Here is a 21141-nt window from a genome sequence, read left to right as displayed (position 1 = left end):
GAGTGTGGGAATGAGTACAGATGTTCTAGAAGGAGGTCTTTTGGGTGAAAACGCGTAACAGCCATGGGGTCTTCAAGAGGAGACCAGAGGTTGTTCTATTTGCATTGAATCCTATTGGAGAAGTGGCTCAGTACTCTCAATAAACTCCTATTTTGTGCAAACAGTTGGTTTCATAATAAGGAGGCGATAGCAATCTTAGCAGTTTTCCCATGGACAAAAATGTAACTAGTAACTAGTTTTACCTTGTGTCACGTTAACACTGTGAGCCAGCGGTTCTCCGACGTCACCCAACATTCTGCTACCATTATGACAGTTAGTCTTGTAGTACAGCAGAACAGATTTTTGGAGCCGTGCACCACCACTGGTTGTCACGAGTCAGCCTTTTCACGGCGCATAGCAATGTGGTTAGGGAGTTTGTTCATTTTTAACAATGTAGATTTTTCTGTGTGTATTTGTGTTTATTTCCACCCATGTTTGTATTTTGTGGTTATTGTACTGTGGCAGATTGACACAGATGGATAGGAAGTACAATACTTTATAGCTAGTTAGCATATAGGTTGGTTTGAATCAGAATCAAATGAACACTTAAGGCAGTATAATGTATGTTTATTTTTATTAGGCTTCAAATTTTGTGCATCTGCGATTCATGACAGAGTATAGAGCCGCCAACGTGTTCCGTCTGTGCAACACCTCCAACTGTCTGTTGTCTCACAAAATGATCATTCTTTCATTTTAGGTCTCAGCAGATGGTGTCATAATTTGCTAGGCTGTGGATAAGATGTTAAAGATCATCACAGAGGTCATCTCAGAGGTCTCACACCTAATCTAAGGTTCTTCCTCCTGCATCTCAGAGAAAACCTTTCTGCTGCTCTGGTAACCTACACTGTGAAGATGACTGGACCACTGGTCTCTCAACTTCTGCAGTGATTTGCAGTATCTGTTCGGTGTTATATGGCAGATCCCATGTGCCTTGGCAACTAATCTTGCTCTCAGATCCCATGTGCCTTTGGGAACTGATCTTGCTCTTGTCCCTCTTTGTGACCTCAAAAATGCTGAAGTTTAAAGATGCTTTTTCAAAAAAGCACATAGAGACAAATCCAGTGACTTTTTTGACAAACTTTAGCTACTTTCCATGAAAGTGTCACCAATACTGCCCCGTGAGTGAGAGGCACACATCAGTGAGTGGTAGAGACGGAGCAGCACATTTAGCTGGCAGCTATGGAGGTGCACCACCACTGGTTGTCACGAGTCAGCTTTTTCACAGGCAGTTAAAATTGTTAAGATGCAGTCCATTACTTGTCTTAGTACTAGCAAAGAGCATCTATTAAAAGACTAGACTATAGCCTTCCAATAGGTCCTCTTGGAGAGGGCTGACACCACAGTAGGCAGAATGCAAAGTGAGGACGTCACCTACATGCTAATCAGCACATGAAGACATTGTTGTATATTTACACAATGTTTATGAATGTTTACGTATAAACAGGAATATTCACATGTCAAGATCACGAACACAAAGTTAACTATTTAACGCAGCATCTACTTAACCCTGGCTATCCGTCTATAGAGTCATTGTTAGAGGCAGGTTCTTTTTCTTATATGCATCCAGCATCCACCAACAAGTGACCTCCACCACATGTTATTACCAGTTACATAACCAGTATACATAAATATGTACCAAATTAAAATCATCAGCATTAACTGTACATTGGCATAATTAAACTTGTATTAAGTTAAGTCAAATATCCCCTTTTCTTTCAACCAATAACCAAAAAGATCACTTCAGAACATCTACATCTCAGTCACAAGTTAAATTTTATAGGAGGACGTTTGGATGAGTGTTCAATTGGTGGTGCTGTGGTGGCGGTGCTCTTGGCTGTACCGCCCCAGTATGTGGCAGAGACTATTGTTCCAACTCATTGTCTGCGCTCAACTCATCAAAGTCCCAACATCCTACAGCAGAAGAGTCCCGTCTCTGTGACAACCGAGTTTGCTTTCTCTTAGTACTCAGCATCTGATTTACATGTCTTTTCACAAGGGAAGTAACAGGACTCAACGCTTCACGTATGTCTCCATTTAGCCATTTCTTCCCTCCCCTGTAATTCTCAACTAACACCTGTTGGCCAACCATGAAAGATCTGACATGAGGAAGGTTTGGGTCGGGTTCATTTTGCATTCTGAGATGACAGGTGCAAACCAGGTTTTCCCAGAAATAGCTCAGCTAGGGTCTTCCTTGTCTCAGTATGGGGGTGTGGTTTTGTAACCAAACAAAAAATTGGCTACACAATGCTCAAACGTCACACCACCAATGGCTTGATTCTGACTAGTGATTTCTTGAGATTTTGCACTAATCTTTCAGCAAACCATTACTTTACTTGCATGGTGTCACTTCAGGTCATTTAATGTGTTTCACCCCATTTTTGGTTAGAAGTGGCTCAAATTCTTATGATACCAACTGAGGTCCATTGTCTGTTACTACTTCTTTTGGTAAGCCATAAGCAGCAAACACATGTCTCACTGCTTCAGTTGTTTTTGTAGTAGCGTGGAAGTAAATGATCTCTGGCCATCTAGCAAACGCATCCATCACTACCAAAAATCTGCTCATTGTCCTCAGCAAAATCAAGGTGTATTGTCCTCCAAGGGACTTTCAGCCCATTTCCATGTGTGTACTGGTGCGGTAGCAGGCATACTACGCTGTGGGCAACCAGAAGAGACTTCTGGACAAGGATTTCATCTGAACCATTCCCCAGCAGTGCTCATGCCATTCTGATTGTAACCTCTCAGTTTTTCAGGAACTACCACTCATAACCACCACAATAGGCAATCATCTTCCAAGGTTTCTCTAAAAAGGTTTCAGTGACTTATTGTATACATGTTCAGGCCAGCGTGTCAATACGAGCTGCTTCAGCACTTTCGAAACAGGATCTTTATTAGGTATCTCTCGAGCTGTGAGAGGTCGGTTACCTTTAGGCATTTTTCTAGCTGTGAGAGATCTGTTACTGAGTGCCTCTTTCTCAATTGGTGAGTCATTTTGTTTAGTTGTTTTTTCTTGGTGCAAATTTAGTTTAGTCTCTCACTTCCATCTTACATTTTGTAGCTAATTACAGAACCCACCCCATAAGGGGACTCATCACAGGCCAAAATGATGGGTAACTCAGGGTTATAATGTACTAACACTTTGTCCGACTGATATTTCTCACACCAATCCCAGGTTGCATGTTTGTGCAGTAATGCTGTCATCGGCTGAATCAAGGTCGATAGGTTATAGGGATAAACTTCCCAAAGGGGAGAATGTGTTCAGGTACATTTTTTGGAACTAAAGCCGTCTGAATAGCATGTGTCCTTTCGTTCATTGGCTGGATACCCATGGCATCTATGACATGCCCTAGATATGACACACTGCTCTGCATGAATTCACCGTTTTACCCTAGTCTAGTCTCCTAAATTACATACGAGTGTGATGCTGATTCAGCCGATGACAGCATTACTGCACAAACATGCAACCTGGGATTGGTGTGAGAAATGTCAGTCGGACAAAGTGTTAGTACATTATAACCCTGAGTTACCCATCATTTTGGCCTGTGATGAGTCACCTTATGGGGTGGGTTCTGTAATTAGCTACAAAATGTAAGATGGAAGTGAGAGACTAAATTAAATTTGCACCAAGAAAAAACAACAAAACAAAATTGCTGGCTTCCCTGCAGTGTTTGGCGTTGATGCTGTAGTTCTCTGTTCCCCTGCTGATGCACTGTTACGGGCCATTCTCTGCTGATGACAACCTGGTTGAAGACTGCAGCGGGCAGGCTCCTTGACACAACAACCTTGCTGAACATTTGGCACTTCTCTCGTGGGTGTGGTTCCAGTTGAGGACTCAGGACAGGAATTTGTTGGGCTATGGGCAGCTACTCTTCAATGGGCAGCTTCGACGCTCTTTGGACTGGTGTTTAGGTAAGGGCAGCCACTCTGGTTGATGGCTCCAACAGTGGTGTGAAGGGCCACGGTTTCAGCACCCAGGCAGAGCTGCGCCCGGGATACGTCCACCACGTGTGTTACTGGCCAGCCTAGTGGTCTTGACTTATCTGTGCTAGGTAGCGTGCTGGGCCTGACGAGGTAAATGGTGGACCCCATATCGACCAAGACTCGACATGGAACGCCCTCCAGGATGCAGTCTACAGAGAGTCTGTGAGCCTTGCCTAGCCATCCAAACCACAGGTGTTCTGGCACAAGGGAACTTAGACGCTGGGTTAGGAGCAGGATCGCAGGGTGCTGGCGCTTACACTGGGCAATGGCATGCAATATGCCCAGCTTCCTCATACCGGTAGCATCCCTCTGACTGGCTTGCAGCTCGCCAGGAACTCCACTTTGGATGCTGTGGGGGTTTAGCTGTTGCCTGGCAGGTCACCTCTATCTCCTCCTCACTCTCACTCAGCTCAGCTTGTCTCACACAGTGTTTCGGCCCAGAAGAACATATGACAGGCCCGCAACCAGAGAGCTGGGGAGCTTAGGCTGATATGCTCCTTCAACCGCTTCAGCTGCAAACTTCGGGTGAAAGACTGTAGCGTGAGCTCTTGCTGGTCGTCATTGAAGGTAGGGTAACCCTGGCGAGTGTAAAAGCGCAGGTCATCAGTGTAAGCGACCAAACTCTCTGTTTCACTTTTAAACAGAATTCATCAACATTCGCCCAGACATAGGAATTCCACATAATAAACACATCGAGGAAGTACCCAGTCATTCACACATCAATCTCGCTGCACGCCAAAATATCTTAGACGTCCATATCAAAATATATTTTACAATTAAACACATTCAATATTATAACTGCTTTCAAACGTAGAGGTAGCTGAGATTTACTTTTTCTTTCCTTTCAACGACGCCTGGATATCACGACATAGACCTAACTTGGCAGACGGAGTCAGTTTTTACTCCACCACAGTAGGCGGCGGTCGATTACTGTGGCAACAACCCAGTTAGGTACTGTTGCGCAGCGTCGAAGAAATAGGCGACTGCGGATATTACGGCAATCTCTTTTTAACTGATCAAATAAACAAACATTCTATCTTTTAGTATACCAGTTTCGGGATGTGTTAAATTTACTGTTTTTGTCGTTGAATCTACGAGCAACAAATAGCGTTGATAAATTGCCATTTGTTTCGGAGAAAGGGAGCAGTCGTTGCCACGAACAGTGTCTGAACTAGCCAGCTAAGTTGTTTGTTTTACCTCTAGCTAGCTAAAGACGGGTTGAAATATGGCGTGAAGCGGAGGCTGGCTTCTACTAATTCAATATTGCATTAGAAGGGTGAGTACATTAAGAGTTTCCATTTTAAATATGCGGTGCTGTCGCCGTTTGTTTGGCAGTTACTGCCCTGTAAATACGACAGCTATCACTATTACACCATAAGTATGTAGCGCTTGCTAGCTCTGTAGCTTAGCCAACTTTGCTTGCTTTCGGCAATTTGCATAACGTGACTAGTGTGGCTGTCTGAGAACAGCTAGCTTACGTTATTGGTAGCTAGTAGTTACATGAAATGTTATTTCAGTCGGAAGTTTTAGGTATCACCTTTTCAGAACACAGTCAATAAAAAGTTGCTCGCTTTAAAATAAGCTGTAACGTTAGTTATATTTATAGCAACTGTAGCTTGCTAATGTAACTGAAACCATCACCGACGCTGCCTCAGGAGAGCAAGTCTTTAGTGCTCTCAGGTTGTCGTAGCTGAGCATGGAGTTACAGCGTGCTGGCCATACCTACTCTGCTTGAGATCAAATTGTACTGTGATTGTCGATCATATTATACCCGTGTAACACATTCGTTCTGTTGTAAAGTATCTCGCTACTCTTGAGCCAGCTAGCTGCAGTTACATCTAGTATTGCTCTCCTGGAATCAGTCATTGTTGTCTTCAGGGGGAAACTTTATTGTATGGCAGTGTGGTATTGGTGTCCACCGTGTCATTAACTGGCTAACTTCCTGCTCAGCATCTTTAACTGGGTTTGTGAATCGATGTGACTTTACTACACATCTGGCTAGCTGTCCAAACGTTTTCCTGTTGATTTCATACGGGCTCTGCAGGTCAACACAGGTAATCAAGGCAGATCAACAGAGGGTCAGGGGTTCCGTTCGGCCGGAACCTCCAAGCACGCGTCGTCATGGCTTGGGCCCTGAAACTGCCGCTGGCGGATGAGGTGATCGAGTCAGGTCTGGTGCAGGACTTCGACGCGAGTCTCTCTGGCATTGGTCAGGAACTGGGAGCCGGGGCTTACAGCATGAGGTAGGTGGCAAATTACACTGTATTCTTTTCTCCTGCTGGTTTTCAGTGGTTTCATTTTCACTGTTTTGACAACTCCTTTCAGAGCTTAGTGAAGACTTTGACATTCTTAGTGTAACCTGTTATGGAGGGGGTGAAGCACATTGGTTGCATCCTCCTGCATGCTGGCAGTTGTCATATCTGTCAAAACAGTGATTTATCTGCATTCCATAATAATCCACCCATATATGTGTTATCTGTTCGAGATCTATTTCAAACTCTTGCTGGGTCGGGTGCCCACTCCTCCACCACTGGTAGGCTAGGGCCGTGCGTGTCATCTCATCTGAGGTGAGACTAGCTCTAAATGTCAGCAGTGTGTGTTTTCAACGCGGCAGGGAGCCTCCAGAATGAGTCGCGCCTCTGCAAGAACACTGTGTCCTACTGCAAAAAAAAAACTCAGATTGTAAAATAAAATGCAATATGGAGCTACTGTAAGTGAATAACACACATTTGTAAGTGACTGTCTCTTTCTTTGAGTGCCCTTTTCACGATGGTGTAATTGATACTTGCGAGGATTTGAGCAGCTTATCGCTTGTGGCCCCTGTCAGCTTGTTTCGAGTAGCACTCTCAGGTTATTAATTTATGATTTGCCACTCACTAACATTTAGGCGGCAAGTGCAGCTAGATAGAAGGTCAAGCCGAGTGACTGAAGTGCTGTTTGGCAGTGCATTGCAGTTTGTTACAGTTACTTGAACGTTGAAGTTACACTTTTATAAAATCTTTTAGAGTAGTTTAACTTGATTTTACATATTTGTTGCTTTGGTGCTGTGAATGTTTTTAAAACACAGAAGATCCAGTGCTGTATGATAACAGTAGGTTATTAGACAATAAAACTAAGTTGACAATTTATTTTGATATATTGCAGTCAGTTGAGGTCTAGCCAGCTGTTTTCTTTCATACCTGTGGATTTTCTTGTGCTTTGAAGTGGCCCAAATTAGTACCGTAAAGAGCATTCTTGTGTTGACAGGAAAGTGGAATCATTCTGTGATCTACTTTCACTGGTTTCTAGGTAACTACATGGCACTGTTAGCATTTATGGCAGAAAATGTGAAAACATTTCCAACGCTCTTGGACAAGAGTCATAAATGGTTTTGCAAACATTTGTCGTTATTTGAGTGGCCAAGAAGTGCCCCAAATTGGTAAGGAGAACGGTTCTGACGTTTCTTTATCATTTAAAAGAAAAATATTCCTGGCTGCTGTTAAACTATGAAAGTGTTAAATGATCTAACCATTTCCTTCTGGCTTTGTGTCTTAGAGACCGAATACAATTTGGTGTTTTTGTTTTTGTTTAGTTTTGTCGGTGTTTCCTGGCACATACCATAACCACATATCTTGTTGTGTTTATAGTCCTCAGAGAAGGAAGTAAATACTAAAGACGTGATGAAAATCAGTAGTAGCATTGACAAAAACACACTTTTTCCTCCATTGTTCTTGTCTACACCCTAATTTCTCTCTCTCTCTCTGTCTCTCTTTCTTTGTCTTTTTCTTCAGTGATGTGCTTGCCCTTCCCATCTTCAAACAGGAGGAATCCAACCTTCCACCAGACAATGACAATAAGATCCTGCCCTTCCAGTATGTTTTATGCGCCGCCACCTCGCCTGCTGTCAAACTCCACGACGAGACGCTCACCTACCTCAACCAAGGTCTGCCTTCCACCCCCTGGGATCACCCATATTTACACACTCCTTACACTTACAACCCTCTCAACCACTAGCTCTGACTCTGAGCAGTCACCTTAGAGGACCTCGGCTGCTACTCTCAAAGCAGGGTTTCTCCAGCCCATTTGTAGTCATTCTTCCTTGAAACCTTTGTCAGTTTCACCAACATAAGCCTATCCTATTTCATACTGCGAGTTAATACTGCAAATCATTAATTTCACGGGTCACCTGAGGAACAAGATCTCTCGAGCGACCTTAAGTCAGTGGCAGCACACCTTATTGAACATAAATCTGTCATCAGTTATCATGTCTAGGAAAAATAAGGAGGTGAACCTGTTAGTAAAACCTGACTTAAGAGAGGTATTGTCAATGAGAAGGCCCACATGGCTTTACTTGTATGATGTAATTGATGAGAGAACGACTAACAAAGAGACAAAAATGACCACTAAAGTGGTTCATAGACCTACAAACCATATACACCTTGCGTGTATGCCTTACATAGAATTAGTGCGGGTCATGTTTAGGAGACTGCAGGGGCTGTCCTAGTCAGATGTGGGTGTGGTATGAGGCGTGACTAAGAAAAACAGCTGCATGTTCCCATTATATATCACAAATGTACTAACCATGTCATAAGAGCATTCAGACTTTCAGCCATATTAGATATCCGAGTTGTCGTTTTCCTAGTCCTACATTGTAGTGCAAAGTTTGCTGTAAGGTGATATGGACTCATGCCAGTGAATATGACAGTTTCTTCCCCTTTGGAATACCACTCAGAATGAGTTTGGAGTTGCTTTTGTTAGATGTTGGTGTTTTTAATTGCGTTGTGTTTCTAAACTGAACTAAACTATACCAGAAATGAAGATAATGGTTACCCTGAACAGAAGACTTGACTTCTGATGATATGGAGTAGAATCTTGAAGACATTGATTGAAATAAAACAAAGCTACATGCAGAATAACTGTGAAAGTTATTACTAAGATAGAGCTCTGAGTCTTCTCGAGCCCTCCTGAACAGATGTTGGTGAAAGGGTCTCTGTGTCTTCCTCTGTGTCTTTAAATGTACTTTACTTTCTGCATTGCTTGCACACATTAGCAATGTTTGTTTGTATGAGAGCTTAGCGCTAAATAGACATTCATTATTTTATGATTTATTTTACCCAAATGTAACTGTTGGCCTGTACCATTTACTACATGGCATACTCTTTGAAATGACGAGTCATTAATGTGTGTTATATACACTGCTGAAAGATGGCCAGACAGTAATCACATCTGATGAAAGGGCTTACTTCTGCTGAAAGGTGAACTTTAGGAATTCACTTGCTTGCATTTCTCAGAGGGTGGCGGAGACTAGCTTTTCACACAGTTAGTATTCCTGTGTTAATAAGTACAGGTCAATCAGGTCATACTCTGCCTTGTCATGGCTTTGTATTTCGTGTCTTCTCAAGCCTTGTTTTTGCACACTATACACTCATTGTATATGGCTGATACATTTATGCACCGTAGATTTGAACTACCACTGCTTACCCTATGGCAGATGTTGAATCTGTTGTTTTATTGTAAGCCCTCCTAATGTGAAGCTGGTCTTGCTTGTACTCTGTATTAAAACTATTTTTATTCTTCAACTTTAGGACAGTCTTACGAAATTCGAATGCTGGACAATCGGAAAATGGGGGAGCTCCCTGAAATTACGGGGAAAATGGTGAAGGTATGACAAGTGGTCATTGCCAGTTCACAGTTACCAGACTACCCTCCTCTTTCTCAGTAAGGTTAACTGGCTTGTGCAGCCTTTTCCCATCATGTCCATCAGCTACTTTAACATGGCAGAAAGCACCCCATTTTTGAAAGCTCATTCTCCATCTAGCATGCTTGTTTTAGTGCTGAGGGGGTCTCTTGAGGGGGTAACAGGGGACAATAGCTCTGTCTGAGGGCTGACTGTGTGCTGCAATGCTTGTGCCCCCAGAGCATCATCCGGGTGGTCTTCCATGACCGGCGTCTGCAGTACACAGAGCACCAGCAGCTGGAAGGCTGGCGCTGGAACCGGCCCGGCGACCGCATCCTCGACCTGGGTGAGGCTGCCGGCACAAGGGCTAGGGTTTAAGGAGAAGGGTAAGGGTGGGGGTGAGGGGGTCATCAGAACAGATCATTTGGAGCAGAGGGCATCGCCTGCTTCAATAGTTACCAGCCTGACGTGTAGTTTTATACAACAGCTGGGGTCCAGTCAAGCAATTTATCAATTTCTGATTGGACAAGAGGCATTTCATCCCACTTGGATTCTTCACCGCTTGTAATCACTAGCGTCACTGTTTTTATTTTATAACTGCGATTTTATAACGTTACATTTTACAGTTTTCAAATGGAAAACTGGAGCAAATGGAGGAGGGGGAATGTACAAAATAACATGTAACACGAAGACAGGTGTTCGTGGGGGTTGTAAAAGATATCCCTACAGCTGTGGGCATAGCCTTTAGAAACCCCACTCTCACTTGTGTCACATTGCTTAAACATTTCATTTAGAAACCCCAGGTCATCAAGCCCCTCAACCATTTTTAATAAAGACAATTTGTCATTATCTGCTGAAAAAATATATTTTAGACATACACATTGTCAGTCTTAAAAATGTATTGTCACATGAATATTCATTTGAAATATATACTGGCTAACTATACTATAAACTAAACTATATACTAAACTATACTGTTCAGTGAAAAAAGGGGTATATTAGATGTTGACATGCATCATGCACTATCCATTAACCATATACATTTTTAGAGGCAGCATAGTTTGCATACAATAGATGATGGTTACAAGTTATTTTAAAAGTCTCAGTATCGATGAACAAATATTTACCAGTGTATCAACCCCCTTCACAGACATCCCAATGTCAGTGGGCATAGTGGATCCCCGGGCAAACCCCACACAGCTCAACACTGTTGAGTTTCTGTGGGACCCGTCGAAAAGGACTTCAGTCTTCATTCAGGTATGCTGCCACCTTAGTAAATTAAATCATAGAGTAACTAGTGTCCAACGTGTGGCTTTGCCTCTAGTCCAGGTCTGAATGTGCCTCTTCCTTTACAGTCATGTAGTCTAGGGTAAATATTGATACTTTAAGGAGGCAAACACATTTGACTCCCAAATGAGGCGATGTGTTCTTAGCTGTCAAATAGCAAGATTGATCTGTCTAGCTTGTAGAACAAGCGGTCAGTCAGTCTGTCATTAATCATTTTGCCAGTGATTAGACTCATTATGTATGTGCAGGGAACAAAATTAGCATTACCTCAGCTAACCTTGCTACAGCCACTACTGCAAAGGGGGTGGGATAATTCAGTGTGAGGTGGCTCACAACGGATTTTTGGCTGGTAGACCAAAAAGTTAATTTTGTTCCGTGTGTGTGTTTGTTTGTGTGTGTGTGTGTGTGTGTGTGTGCCGCAGGTTCACTGCATCAGCACAGAATTCACCATGCGCAAGCATGGGGGCGAGAAGGGCGTGCCCTTCCGCATCCAGATCGACACGTTCAAAGAGAGTTCAAACGAGAGCGGAGACTACACTGAGCACCTGCACTCGGCCAGCTGCCAGGTCAAAGTTTTTAAGGTGAGAGCTGCCACAAACAACCATTAGTGAACCATTTAGTTTGATGGGCAATGGACAGCTGGAGCCTTGAGCCCTTGCAAGGCCATTACATTCAGCAGACCTCATATTCAAGAACTGGTCCAAACAAGTGCCAGTAGTATAAACATTTTTATATATATATATATATATATATATATATATATATACACACACACAGAAATCAGAATGTATAGGCACATTTTGGACTCACACAATGCATGTAATCCATGATGAGTGAAAAGCCTTGTTGGATGTTCAAAGCTAATTGGCATGTGTGACCTCACCTCATTGTCATTGTTTTGTTCTCCTCCAGCCCAAAGGGGCAGACAGGAAGCAGAAGACAGACAGGGAGAAGATGGAGAAGAGAGCTCCACAGGAGAAAGAGAAGTACCAGCCCTCTTACGAAACCACCATTCTTACAGAGGTACGCATCTTTCGGAGGACAGTGACACAGGAAGGAGTTCTCTGTTGCATACTGTCTGTTATGGCAAACCATGCTTGGTCCTGAAGAAACCATGCTATTCTCCTGAATGGTCAGTTATTGATATTATTAATTAAAGTGTGTTCATTTTTTAGTCATAATTAAAGTACAACTCTGGCAAGTTTTATAAAATGACATAGTGGAACACTTGTGTGGCTGACCAAATACCTTGAAATTATCTTTGTGTGGATTTGCACAGTTACCAAGTCATGGGTTCCTCATAAGAGAGCGAGAAAGCGACTGAGATGTTGAATATTCAATAGACCTCTGAAAGGTTATGAATATATCCTTACATGTCATTTTATGATGAGTTTGTCACCTGTAGTATCTGTATTGTCGTAATGTAGCTCAGAGCGGCAGTGGCCCTGAAGCACTACTGGGAGCGGCAATGTAGCCTGTAGGTTTGTCAACAGACGGGACAAAATGGACATAAAAGTAGTTTACAGTAGACATTCACACACCACAATCTTATTTCATCAAAAGTTCATCAGAGTTCCCAGAACTACTATTATTGTATGTCGGTGTTGAATTTTTCCTCAATCCAATATTCAAATGATGTGTGTATATCACAATCATTTCCGTTTTGCCTTTTGTATTCCAGTGTTCTCCGTGGCCGGAGGCCACTTATGTAAACAACTCTCCTTCACCGGGATTCAACAGCTCCCACAACAGCTTCACAGTAGCCGAAGGGTATGAGATAGAAGATGCTATGTAAGATGTCGTAATTGACAAATTCACCACTCTTTATTCTCCATTTCATTATCTCAAAGCAGTTGTTGGAATAACTATAAACAGTATAAATGTATGGGATAGGCAACGATAACTGTAATGTGCATAACAGAAGGTATAGTCACACAGTACCAAAGGAACCTCTAGAGTAGACACAAGAAAGGTTCCTGGAACAAACATCATTACTAGTTCCAGTGGTGAAACATGCTAATTCTGAATTTCCTCAGATTTCTTTCTTTATGTGATGGATGACGGTTTTTTAAGTAATGCCACACTGAATCCAACTGTGCTCTTTGTCACCCTTAGAAATGGATCACCGAATCACGTGCCAGAGCCACCAGCACAGATTGCAGATGTGAGTATGCTTTTCTAGCACGCTTTATCCTGGTGACGGAGACTCTTCAGTAACACTAAGTACAGTTATCTCTCTCTAGCTTGTGACAGTTTTGGAATCCTGGTGCTTTGTATTGTGCATATGCTCTTACAAACCATCGTCCCCTGCTCTCCCACTCACTAGTTGCTTCCCTGCTGTATACTGGTCACCCTTTTTGCACTAGGTCTATCACCATGGCCATTTTACTACCTCTTACCCATATCCCAGTCCCCCCAGAAAGCTTCCCACCCTGTTGTTGTGTGGCTTAGTGATTAACATATGGCTGATGATCAAACAGGACCACCACACACTAATATGGAGCTCAGTAATCTCATTATTAAATGGAGATAAAAAAGAATGATTAAAGCGACAATAGGGTTCTGCAGCTTCACTGCGTATATCCCTAATTAAAATAGAGAAGACCAAGGAATTAAAGAGTTTCAAAGTGGTAGCTTCACATCAAAGTGATATGCATAGTACTTTTTTATGATTTACAGTGTTGTCAGAACAGCTGTTGACAGAAAATGGGCCTGTGTAGAAGGTTGGATGTGAAGGTTCAGTGATTTGAGCCTGTAATGTATCAATTATCATTGCATTTTTATAGTATGCAGGCATAGCTTTCTTACTTCAATTTTCACTTCAAAGGGATACCTATTCTAACCTCTGAAACTCTTAACACTGATATCGCTTAGATATAATGAACGGGCCGAAGCGTTTGCCTGCTTGGTTTTGGCCAATATGTAGCCTGCAACCACATGCAAACAATCAGGGTTTTATTTGTGTGCTTGCTTTTCCTTTAGTCCTTGTAATGTACATTTAATAAGACCATGTATGAAGGGATGGTATATTTGGTGTGGGTTTTTGAAAATGATTCCGTTCAATTGCTTTACAGTTGCCATACCATCTACTTAGAAGAGACAGTGAGAGCCAGCAGGTACCTATACATTTATTTGCTGATTTTGTAGTGCTGTTGATCTCATTTCCTCCCTCAGGCTGCAGGAAAAGCAGGTGAAATGAAGGTAGCAGAAGGAAATGCCTTTAACAAAGACCTGAGATAAACACATGAATAATCCATAGTGCACTGGGACTGTTTCATGCCAGTGGATCTTCATCTCGATCTCACCTGTTTTAACGTGTGTATTGGTTGACGCGTGTCATTGTGACTGTAACATGACTTGGTGTGTTGGTGTGTTTGCCTTTAGAGGAAAGAGACTGTGCAGTGTCACTTGATGCTTAATTCCTATACGATGCGTAACCCTCCCTCTCCTTTCCCCCCTCCTGTCTGTAACTCCTGTCTGGAACCAGCAGAATCTATTGCCCGCGGCAACGCCGCAGGATGCCCAGCAGTGGCTCCATCGAAACCGCTTCTCGCCCTACTGTCGTCTGTTCACAAACTTCTCAGGTACGGCAGCGGTGCCACGCGTTTTACTCTCACATAATGATCCCAGATGTGCATAGATCTCAGAGAGTTTAACACATCAATTAGCATGTTCTAAAACTCTGTCCTGACGGGTGGTTGCGAACAGCAAATTCATATACATACACAATTGGTCATAAAGAGCAGGACCCACTGGCAACGTGTGACGCGTTATTATAAAGGATTAATGTAATTATATGCTGAAGGTGAGAGATGGGGACAAGGGCTCATTTAATTTATTTCCTCCTGGTGTATCCATTATATTGAAAAGTGCAGATTTTTAGCCCTGTAAAGTCCAAATAAGGGGCATCCCTAAATGATTTATGTTTTATGTGCATTAACTGTGGATCTACTAAACTATCTGTATCATTTACCCTTAAAAGGGTTTAGTTTTTTTTTTGGTAGGAAGGCATACTTCACTGTACAATGAGTAAAGTGCTTCACCTCTAAAGCACAGGCCCACCTCTCATGAAGATGTTATGTGTTTGCCGTTGACAGGAGCAGACCTGCTGAAATTGACGAGGGAAGACGTCATTCAAATCTGCGGCCCTGCCGATGGCATTCGACTCTTCAATGCACTGAAAGGACGGTGGGTGTAGTTCTCAAAAGCTGTAACCCCTGCATGATGTCATCAAGTCTGTATGGGACCTGGTGTGCAAGTGCACCCACTGACTGCAGAATAGTGAAAGTGTGTGTGTGTGTGTGTGTTTGTTGTAATAGGGTGGTACGTCCAAGACTGACCGTGTACGTGTGCCAGGAATCCCAGCAGGCCCGGGAACAGCAGCAGAAGCACGAGAATGGAGACGGCAGCAGTAGCACCTTCTTTGGTCAGTGTGTGTGTGTGTGTGTGTGTGTGTGTGTGCGCGTGTTTGTGTGTGTGAGTAAGTGTCTGCATTGATGCTGCATGGATGGTACATGGATGTGTGTGTGCAGATTATTGCCTACCAATCTGAAAGCATAACAGGAAACATGACTGTATGCACACTCAGCTGAGAAAAGCCAATACCCTTGCATTAAAAAGTCTGAAGGCCAGTTAGTGTGAGCTCCTCAGCCAGTCTCTGAGAGCAACTCTTGAATATTGCATTAGCATTGAAACCCCCACCATGACCAGTCTTTGAGGAATACTTATTCACATCCTCATTGCCCTCGCTCTCCACTCATTACTGGCCTCTGCTGAAGAGCTTTTGCTATGCTTGCTTTGTGCTGTCTGGTTATGTTTGTCATTTGCATTGTGTTTACCTTACCAGAGGCATAGTTTTGCACAGGCAGTTTGTCCATTTAAGCGTCACATTCGTCTTGCACATTTAGTGGGATACAATAAGGTCTGTTGCAGTGTTTTCGTTTGCCGATAATGAAATGCATTTGGTCTGGTAAAATGTATCAAAACAAAACAATAAATTAAAAACTTGCTGGTCAGGATGTCTGGACATAATGCTCATGCAAAACATTAAACAGGACATTAGACGGGAGAAAATGTATTTTATCCAGTCACGTTTCATCCTCTGTGAAGCTTCAATTTATAGGTTTTACCTCGTCTCATAGAGCCTTCCCTTTGATAATAATTTAGTATATTTTGTAGGCTATAAACTTGCAGCATAGGCTATAAAATAAATATGTTGTTTCACAACAACCTAGCTAACCTAACAATGCATTTTTATAGTTATTTCCGTCTAAGAAAGTGCTTGAAAAAGTCTACATTGGCTACATTTTATTTAAGTTTGTAACATAAATTGTCAGGCACGTGCACAGATAGACCCCAGGTGGTGCTCAAGCACCTGCCCTTATGCCCTTTGACTTGGGCTGATGGTCTATGCTCTGACATTCCAAGGAAATGTTCCACTTGATCCACATTGATATTACTAAAAGGTGTGTTAGGCTATATAACTCATAGCTCATGAGCTACTGTAGCTAACTTTACTTTTTTATAAATGACTGCTGGTGAAAGAGGTACCGTTTTTCATCTTAAGCACCTGCCCTCCAAAATGTAAGTAAGTTTCAGATTTGTCTGAAGTTCTACATTGGTCTGTTGCTGTGTAGTCTGTGTTTTTTACTTTTAATAAAAAAACACCGGTTAGGTTTTACATTTTAATGGGTAATAACCAATCTTAAATAAGTTTCTTCAAGATTAAATAGGAAATTAGGATAAAATAAGGTAAATAGGATGTTGATATGGATTAACCGCTTGCCAGATTCAAAAACATACAAATTCACTTCAGTCTCAACTCAGCCCAACACTGGGTTTAGGTTATTTTTTTCAGTTGGTCAGGGTTTTTTCAGCTCCTGAAAAATCTGGATGATTGAATCAGTGATCTTATTTTTAAGGTAAATCATCAGAGCAGTATGGCACAGCCTTAACCTGCATGTGCTCTATCTGTGTGTGCCTCGTATAAACATCTACATTGTGTGTTGTCTCCTCTGAACTTGTGCTGCATAAAATTTCACAACATACATGGTTTGTTCCAACTGTTTGTGCCTGCAGTGTACCACGCCATTTACCTGGAAGAGCTCACTGCCACTGAGCTCACTGAGAAGATCGCCCAGCTCTTCAGCATCTCTCCTAGGCAGATCAATCAGATCTTCAAACAAGGACCCACTGGTATCCATGTGCTGGTCAGTGATGAGGTAAGACCCACCTATCCCGCAGACACTTGGCCTATCCATGGACACTTGACCTGCTTTAGAATGTTGTGTTTTTTCCTAACGAAATTGGTGGAATACCACCTCTGAGCCATTTCGACAAAGCCATCTAAATGGACATTGTGTTGATACAAAGTACATGAAGATTCCTTTGATCTGTTGGGCTTTTTGTTGCCTTTTTGAATGTGTCACTGACTCCGTGTGTCTTCTTCCTCACAGATGATTCAGAACTTCCAGGATGAGATGTGTTTTGTTCTGGACACAATGAAAGGTAGGCTACTTCAAGAGGGGTGACGTAATAGTGGATAATAATGGATTTCACAGATCTTGCCAGAGGGTTATACAGGTGGGCATCCGAAGGGGTTGGCATGTATGCCAAATCCATCTCAATGTTAAATAAGACTCAACAGAATGTGTCCTACTGTGCCTCAGGTAGGGCTGAACGATTAATTGCATTTGCGATTTAATCGCGATATGATAGAACGCGATTTTCTAACCGCAACGTTCGCGATTAAAAAACGTGGTCTAAAAAAAAAATATATATATATATAATTTTTTTTCTTTTTTTTTTTTAAAGATGGTACATTTTGCACAGAGTGTTTAAAAAGTGCATGCCTAGTGTTTATACTTAAAATTACTTTTTTTAAATTACTTAAATGCACAGTGGCAAAGCCACTGATTTGTTGTTGTTTCTGTAATGAGCAGTTAAATAAAAATCAAAAATGTGGGAAAGAATATTTTACACTAAATGTATCTAATATTGTGTTGTTCATATTTAAATCATTCATTACGTTTTGTTGGGGGAAAAAAGAGGAAAAAAAATCGCATATTAAATCGCAATCGCAATATTTTGGTAAAAAATCGCAATTAGATTATTTTCCCAAATCGTTCAGCCCTAGCCTCAGGTCACATGAAACAAGCAGAAATGTAGGTTGTACAGAAAGCAACTTTAGAATAGGAGACAAGTCACTAAGCTCTTGTTGAACTCAGTAGAAACTGGGGCCAGTTGCTAAAAAGATGTGCCTGTTCCCAGCACCCACATGCCCTTGTTCGTGGAATGTATCTGTGCAACGTATGACTTTGGCTCTGCATCTTCTCTTGGCAGCCGAGACAAACGATGGGTACCACATCATCCTAAAGTGAAAAAGATGACAGTTGGTTTGGGGGGGGGGGGGGGATGAGGGACAACAGACCTGCCCTTCTCCCCTCCTCTGCCCCCCTCATCTTCTTGGACTTTCGTCTCACCACACCCCCCACACACAAAAGCCCACCCCAGAACCCTCGCCCTCCAGTGTTCAATGGATTACGTCGAAGACTCCGTTGTTTCACCCTGAACGCGTGTGAGGAGGTGGGGCCTCAGTGAAGGACGCCGGTGTGGGAAAGAAGAACTGGCATCATCCAGCCCTCGCTCACCTTTCTGTCTTACTCAAACCCCGTGTCTCCCCCCACTTCCCCATCACCCCTCCTCCATCACTGCCCTCTCTACCCTCCACTCAGTTTATTTTATATTCAGTCTCTTCCTGCTCTGTTGCTTATGCTTCTTAAAGAAAGTAAGAATTGAAAAAAAGGAAGGAAAAAAAAAAAGCTTTTTTTTTTTGTGTGTGTATCTGTCCCACATTAGCTGAGTGCGTGGTGTGCCAAAATGTGAGGCTACAGATGTTGCGCGAAAGTCCCTTATTGCTTGTCCTCTGATCTGGAAGGCAAACCAACCAATCAACCAACCAACTAACCAAACAAACAGACAAAACTAAAAAATCACACACACACACACACACACACACAAGCCCTTTTGTTCTGCCTTTAGTATAATTTTTCCTGGATCCTGATATGTAAATTCACATTTATTTTAATAACTCTGATGTCACCAGCCATGCAGAGCTAGACACTTAATCTACTGAAGGGGAAGTGATGTCAGAGGGTGGCATGCCGCATAACATTTCAAGCTTCAGTAGTGTGTCTTTGTGACTGGTCCGTCACCATAGAGTTCACCGTGATTTCATTAAGAAATTCCATGCTGATCCAAGAGTTTTTAAATTAGGAGTATTGCATCCCCATCATGGTAGTCTTTTTTTTTTGTGCTATGCCCGGATTTCATTATGTAGGAGTTGCCACAAGCAGTCTTTCTCTGAAAATGTTGAAAGGTTATATTTTGTTTAGTGCCCCTAAAAGTATTTCTTTATGTCAAATTAACATATTTCCCTCTCTTACTGTGTTGAAGTGGGAGCTTTGATCAGCAGGAAGTATGATGAGAAGGTGCCTTGGAGGAGAAGGCCTCATTTGTTTTAATTTTTGCTTTTGTTTTTAACGCTGCTCATTGGCGTTTTAGTTTTTTTTTCCGTTGTTTTTGCTGAGAATCTCTTGACTGAAGTTTAATGATCATGGTTGATCTTGACTGAAGGATAGCCAGCACCTTTGCCTCAAAATCGCCTTGCATTGGCCAAGCTTTGTGTAACTCATGTCCTCTGAATCGTATTGTATGTTAACATGCAGGAACTAATGCACAAAACCCGAGGACCGGACACTCTGTGTCCTCACCCCTGGACTAAAGACATATTAGTCTATATTATGACTGCATGTCATTTGTAAACCCAAGAGATGAGCTTATAAATACGTTCTGACTCCCTCCTTCACACCTTTTTTGTGTGTTCTGTCGCTCTCTATCGCAGCATTATTCTCTCAGTAGCAGATAGGTTTTTAAGAGGCAGCGAACAGCGGAAATAGGGGATCCTTCTGAAAAAAACAAACAACTTAATGTTTAAATGTGCGTAGGCCTGTGTATAACCCCAGTTTCTTTTGTCCTTATGTTTTTTTTTTTTTTTTTTTTTTTTAACAGAATTGTGTTTACTATCAGTGTAATACTTTGTTTTATCATTGGTTATTACCACTTCCAGATTCATCTAGAGGGTGGTTGTTGGTGGTGGTTGATGCGCTGGAACTGCATGAGGAAAGTTAGTGGTGGTTGTCATTTCTGATCAGATGTGCTAGATGCATCATAAGTGGATGCTGGGACATACATTGATGTTGTCCATCTTTGCCCCCTTTGCCCATGTCATCACGATGATTAAACTACTTACCCATCAAGACGCCCATGATTGTTTATTTATTTATTTGTTTGTTTATTTTCCCCAATTCATACTTAAAACATCTTTGCCTCCTTTGTGTAGTCCAGCAGCAGTTTATGTGACTTCTTCTTTTTTCTTTTTTTTTTTCAAACAGCCATTTGTTTAACATTAACTTTTTGGTTGAAATTTCTGTCATCGGTGGGACTGAAATTATGTTCACTTTGACGAAACCGCATTGAGTGTAAACGATACCTTGCATTAAAGCGCATGCTTGGATTTAAGTAGACTACTTAATCGAGATTGTGCGTTGTTCCACTGTAATGTTGAAAAAGCAGGGTAGGTATGATGGTGTTCATGAGCTTTGTTTCTATGGTTATGCTATGTCTTAAAGAAGATCAGAAATGCCTAAATTATAATTATTATTGTTATTGTTGATATATTTTTCAGGGTCATGTGACAAGCCCTAAACTGAATTTGATAACCTTTTACTTAAACCCATTATCCCTAAATCATTATAAACACATTTATAAATGTATTCATAATGCACTATAGTGACTGACAAAAGTCTATACAAATATTTATAAATAAACATGACTGCACTTATAAAGAGTTGTGATGTTGTCGTATAAGCCCTACACAGCTATTGTTATGACAGCATGTATGGAGTCATATATTTGGTGAATAAACAGCATTTTACATTTGACAGAGGTCAAAGAAGCGTTATTATGTATTCTGATACAGCATAAAGTAAGGCCTTAAACTATAACATCATAATGCTTTATTGATGCAGTCATTATTATGTATGAATAATAATACAGACATGCATCAATCATTATGTGGCATTATGAATACTTTATAACTGTATGGATGTGTTTATAATGCT

The 21141-nt window shown here is 41.8% G+C and overlaps 1 protein-coding gene and 1 long non-coding RNA gene across 4 annotated transcripts; one reads left to right on the top strand and one right to left on the bottom strand.

Annotated features, from left to right (window-relative positions):
- Window positions 1-3694: 3694 nt before the first annotated feature.
- LOC122130340 lies at window positions 3695-4988 on the bottom strand. Its single transcript, XR_006151857.1, has 2 exons — window positions 4849-4988; window positions 3695-4595 (listed from the first exon to the last, which is right to left on the bottom strand). It is a non-coding gene; the product is annotated as an uncharacterized LOC122130340 (long non-coding RNA).
- Window positions 4938-20961, top strand: tfcp2 (transcription factor CP2). Of its 3 annotated transcripts, none has more exons than XM_042705064.1 (17): window positions 4938-5293; window positions 6062-6260; window positions 7788-7939; window positions 9582-9658; window positions 9914-10019; window positions 10824-10930; window positions 11383-11541; window positions 11873-11983; window positions 12642-12730; window positions 13076-13124; window positions 14035-14076; window positions 14424-14544; window positions 15058-15148; window positions 15280-15386; window positions 17039-17181; window positions 17416-17467; window positions 18302-20961. In XM_042705064.1, exons 2-17 carry the CDS (start codon window positions 6139-6141, stop codon window positions 18337-18339), a joined length of 1566 nt encoding a protein of 521 aa, XP_042560998.1. In that variant the 5' UTR covers window positions 4938-5293; window positions 6062-6138; the 3' UTR covers window positions 18340-20961. The 3 variants fall into 3 exon arrangements, with proteins under 3 accessions (XP_042560998.1, XP_042560999.1, XP_042560997.1); XM_042705065.1 differs by having other exon boundaries at window positions 12642-12751; window positions 14448-14544; XM_042705063.1 differs by having other exon boundaries at window positions 4939-5293; window positions 12642-12751.
- The last annotated feature ends 180 nt before the right edge of the window (window positions 20962-21141 follow it).

The sequence above is a fragment of the Clupea harengus genome, unplaced genomic scaffold (assembly GCF_900700415.2).
Source record: "Clupea harengus unplaced genomic scaffold, Ch_v2.0.2, whole genome shotgun sequence".
NCBI classification, from domain to species: Eukaryota; Metazoa; Chordata; class Actinopteri; order Clupeiformes; family Clupeidae; genus Clupea; species Clupea harengus.
This window is presented reverse-complemented; position numbering and strand designations above follow the sequence as displayed.

Bases quoted from the DNA above. Each gene is read 5' to 3' on its own strand.
- tfcp2 (XM_042705063.1), top strand. From the start codon at position 6,139: ATGGCTTGGGCCCTGAAACTGCCGCTGGCGGATGAGGTGATCGAGTCA. The intron at 9,659-9,913 runs GTATGACAAGTG...TTGTGCCCCCAG, and splicing joins TTACGGGGAAAATGGTGAAG to AGCATCATCCGGGTGGTCTT. The intron at 10,020-10,823 runs GTGAGGCTGCCG...CCCCCTTCACAG, and splicing joins CGACCGCATCCTCGACCTGG to ACATCCCAATGTCAGTGGGC.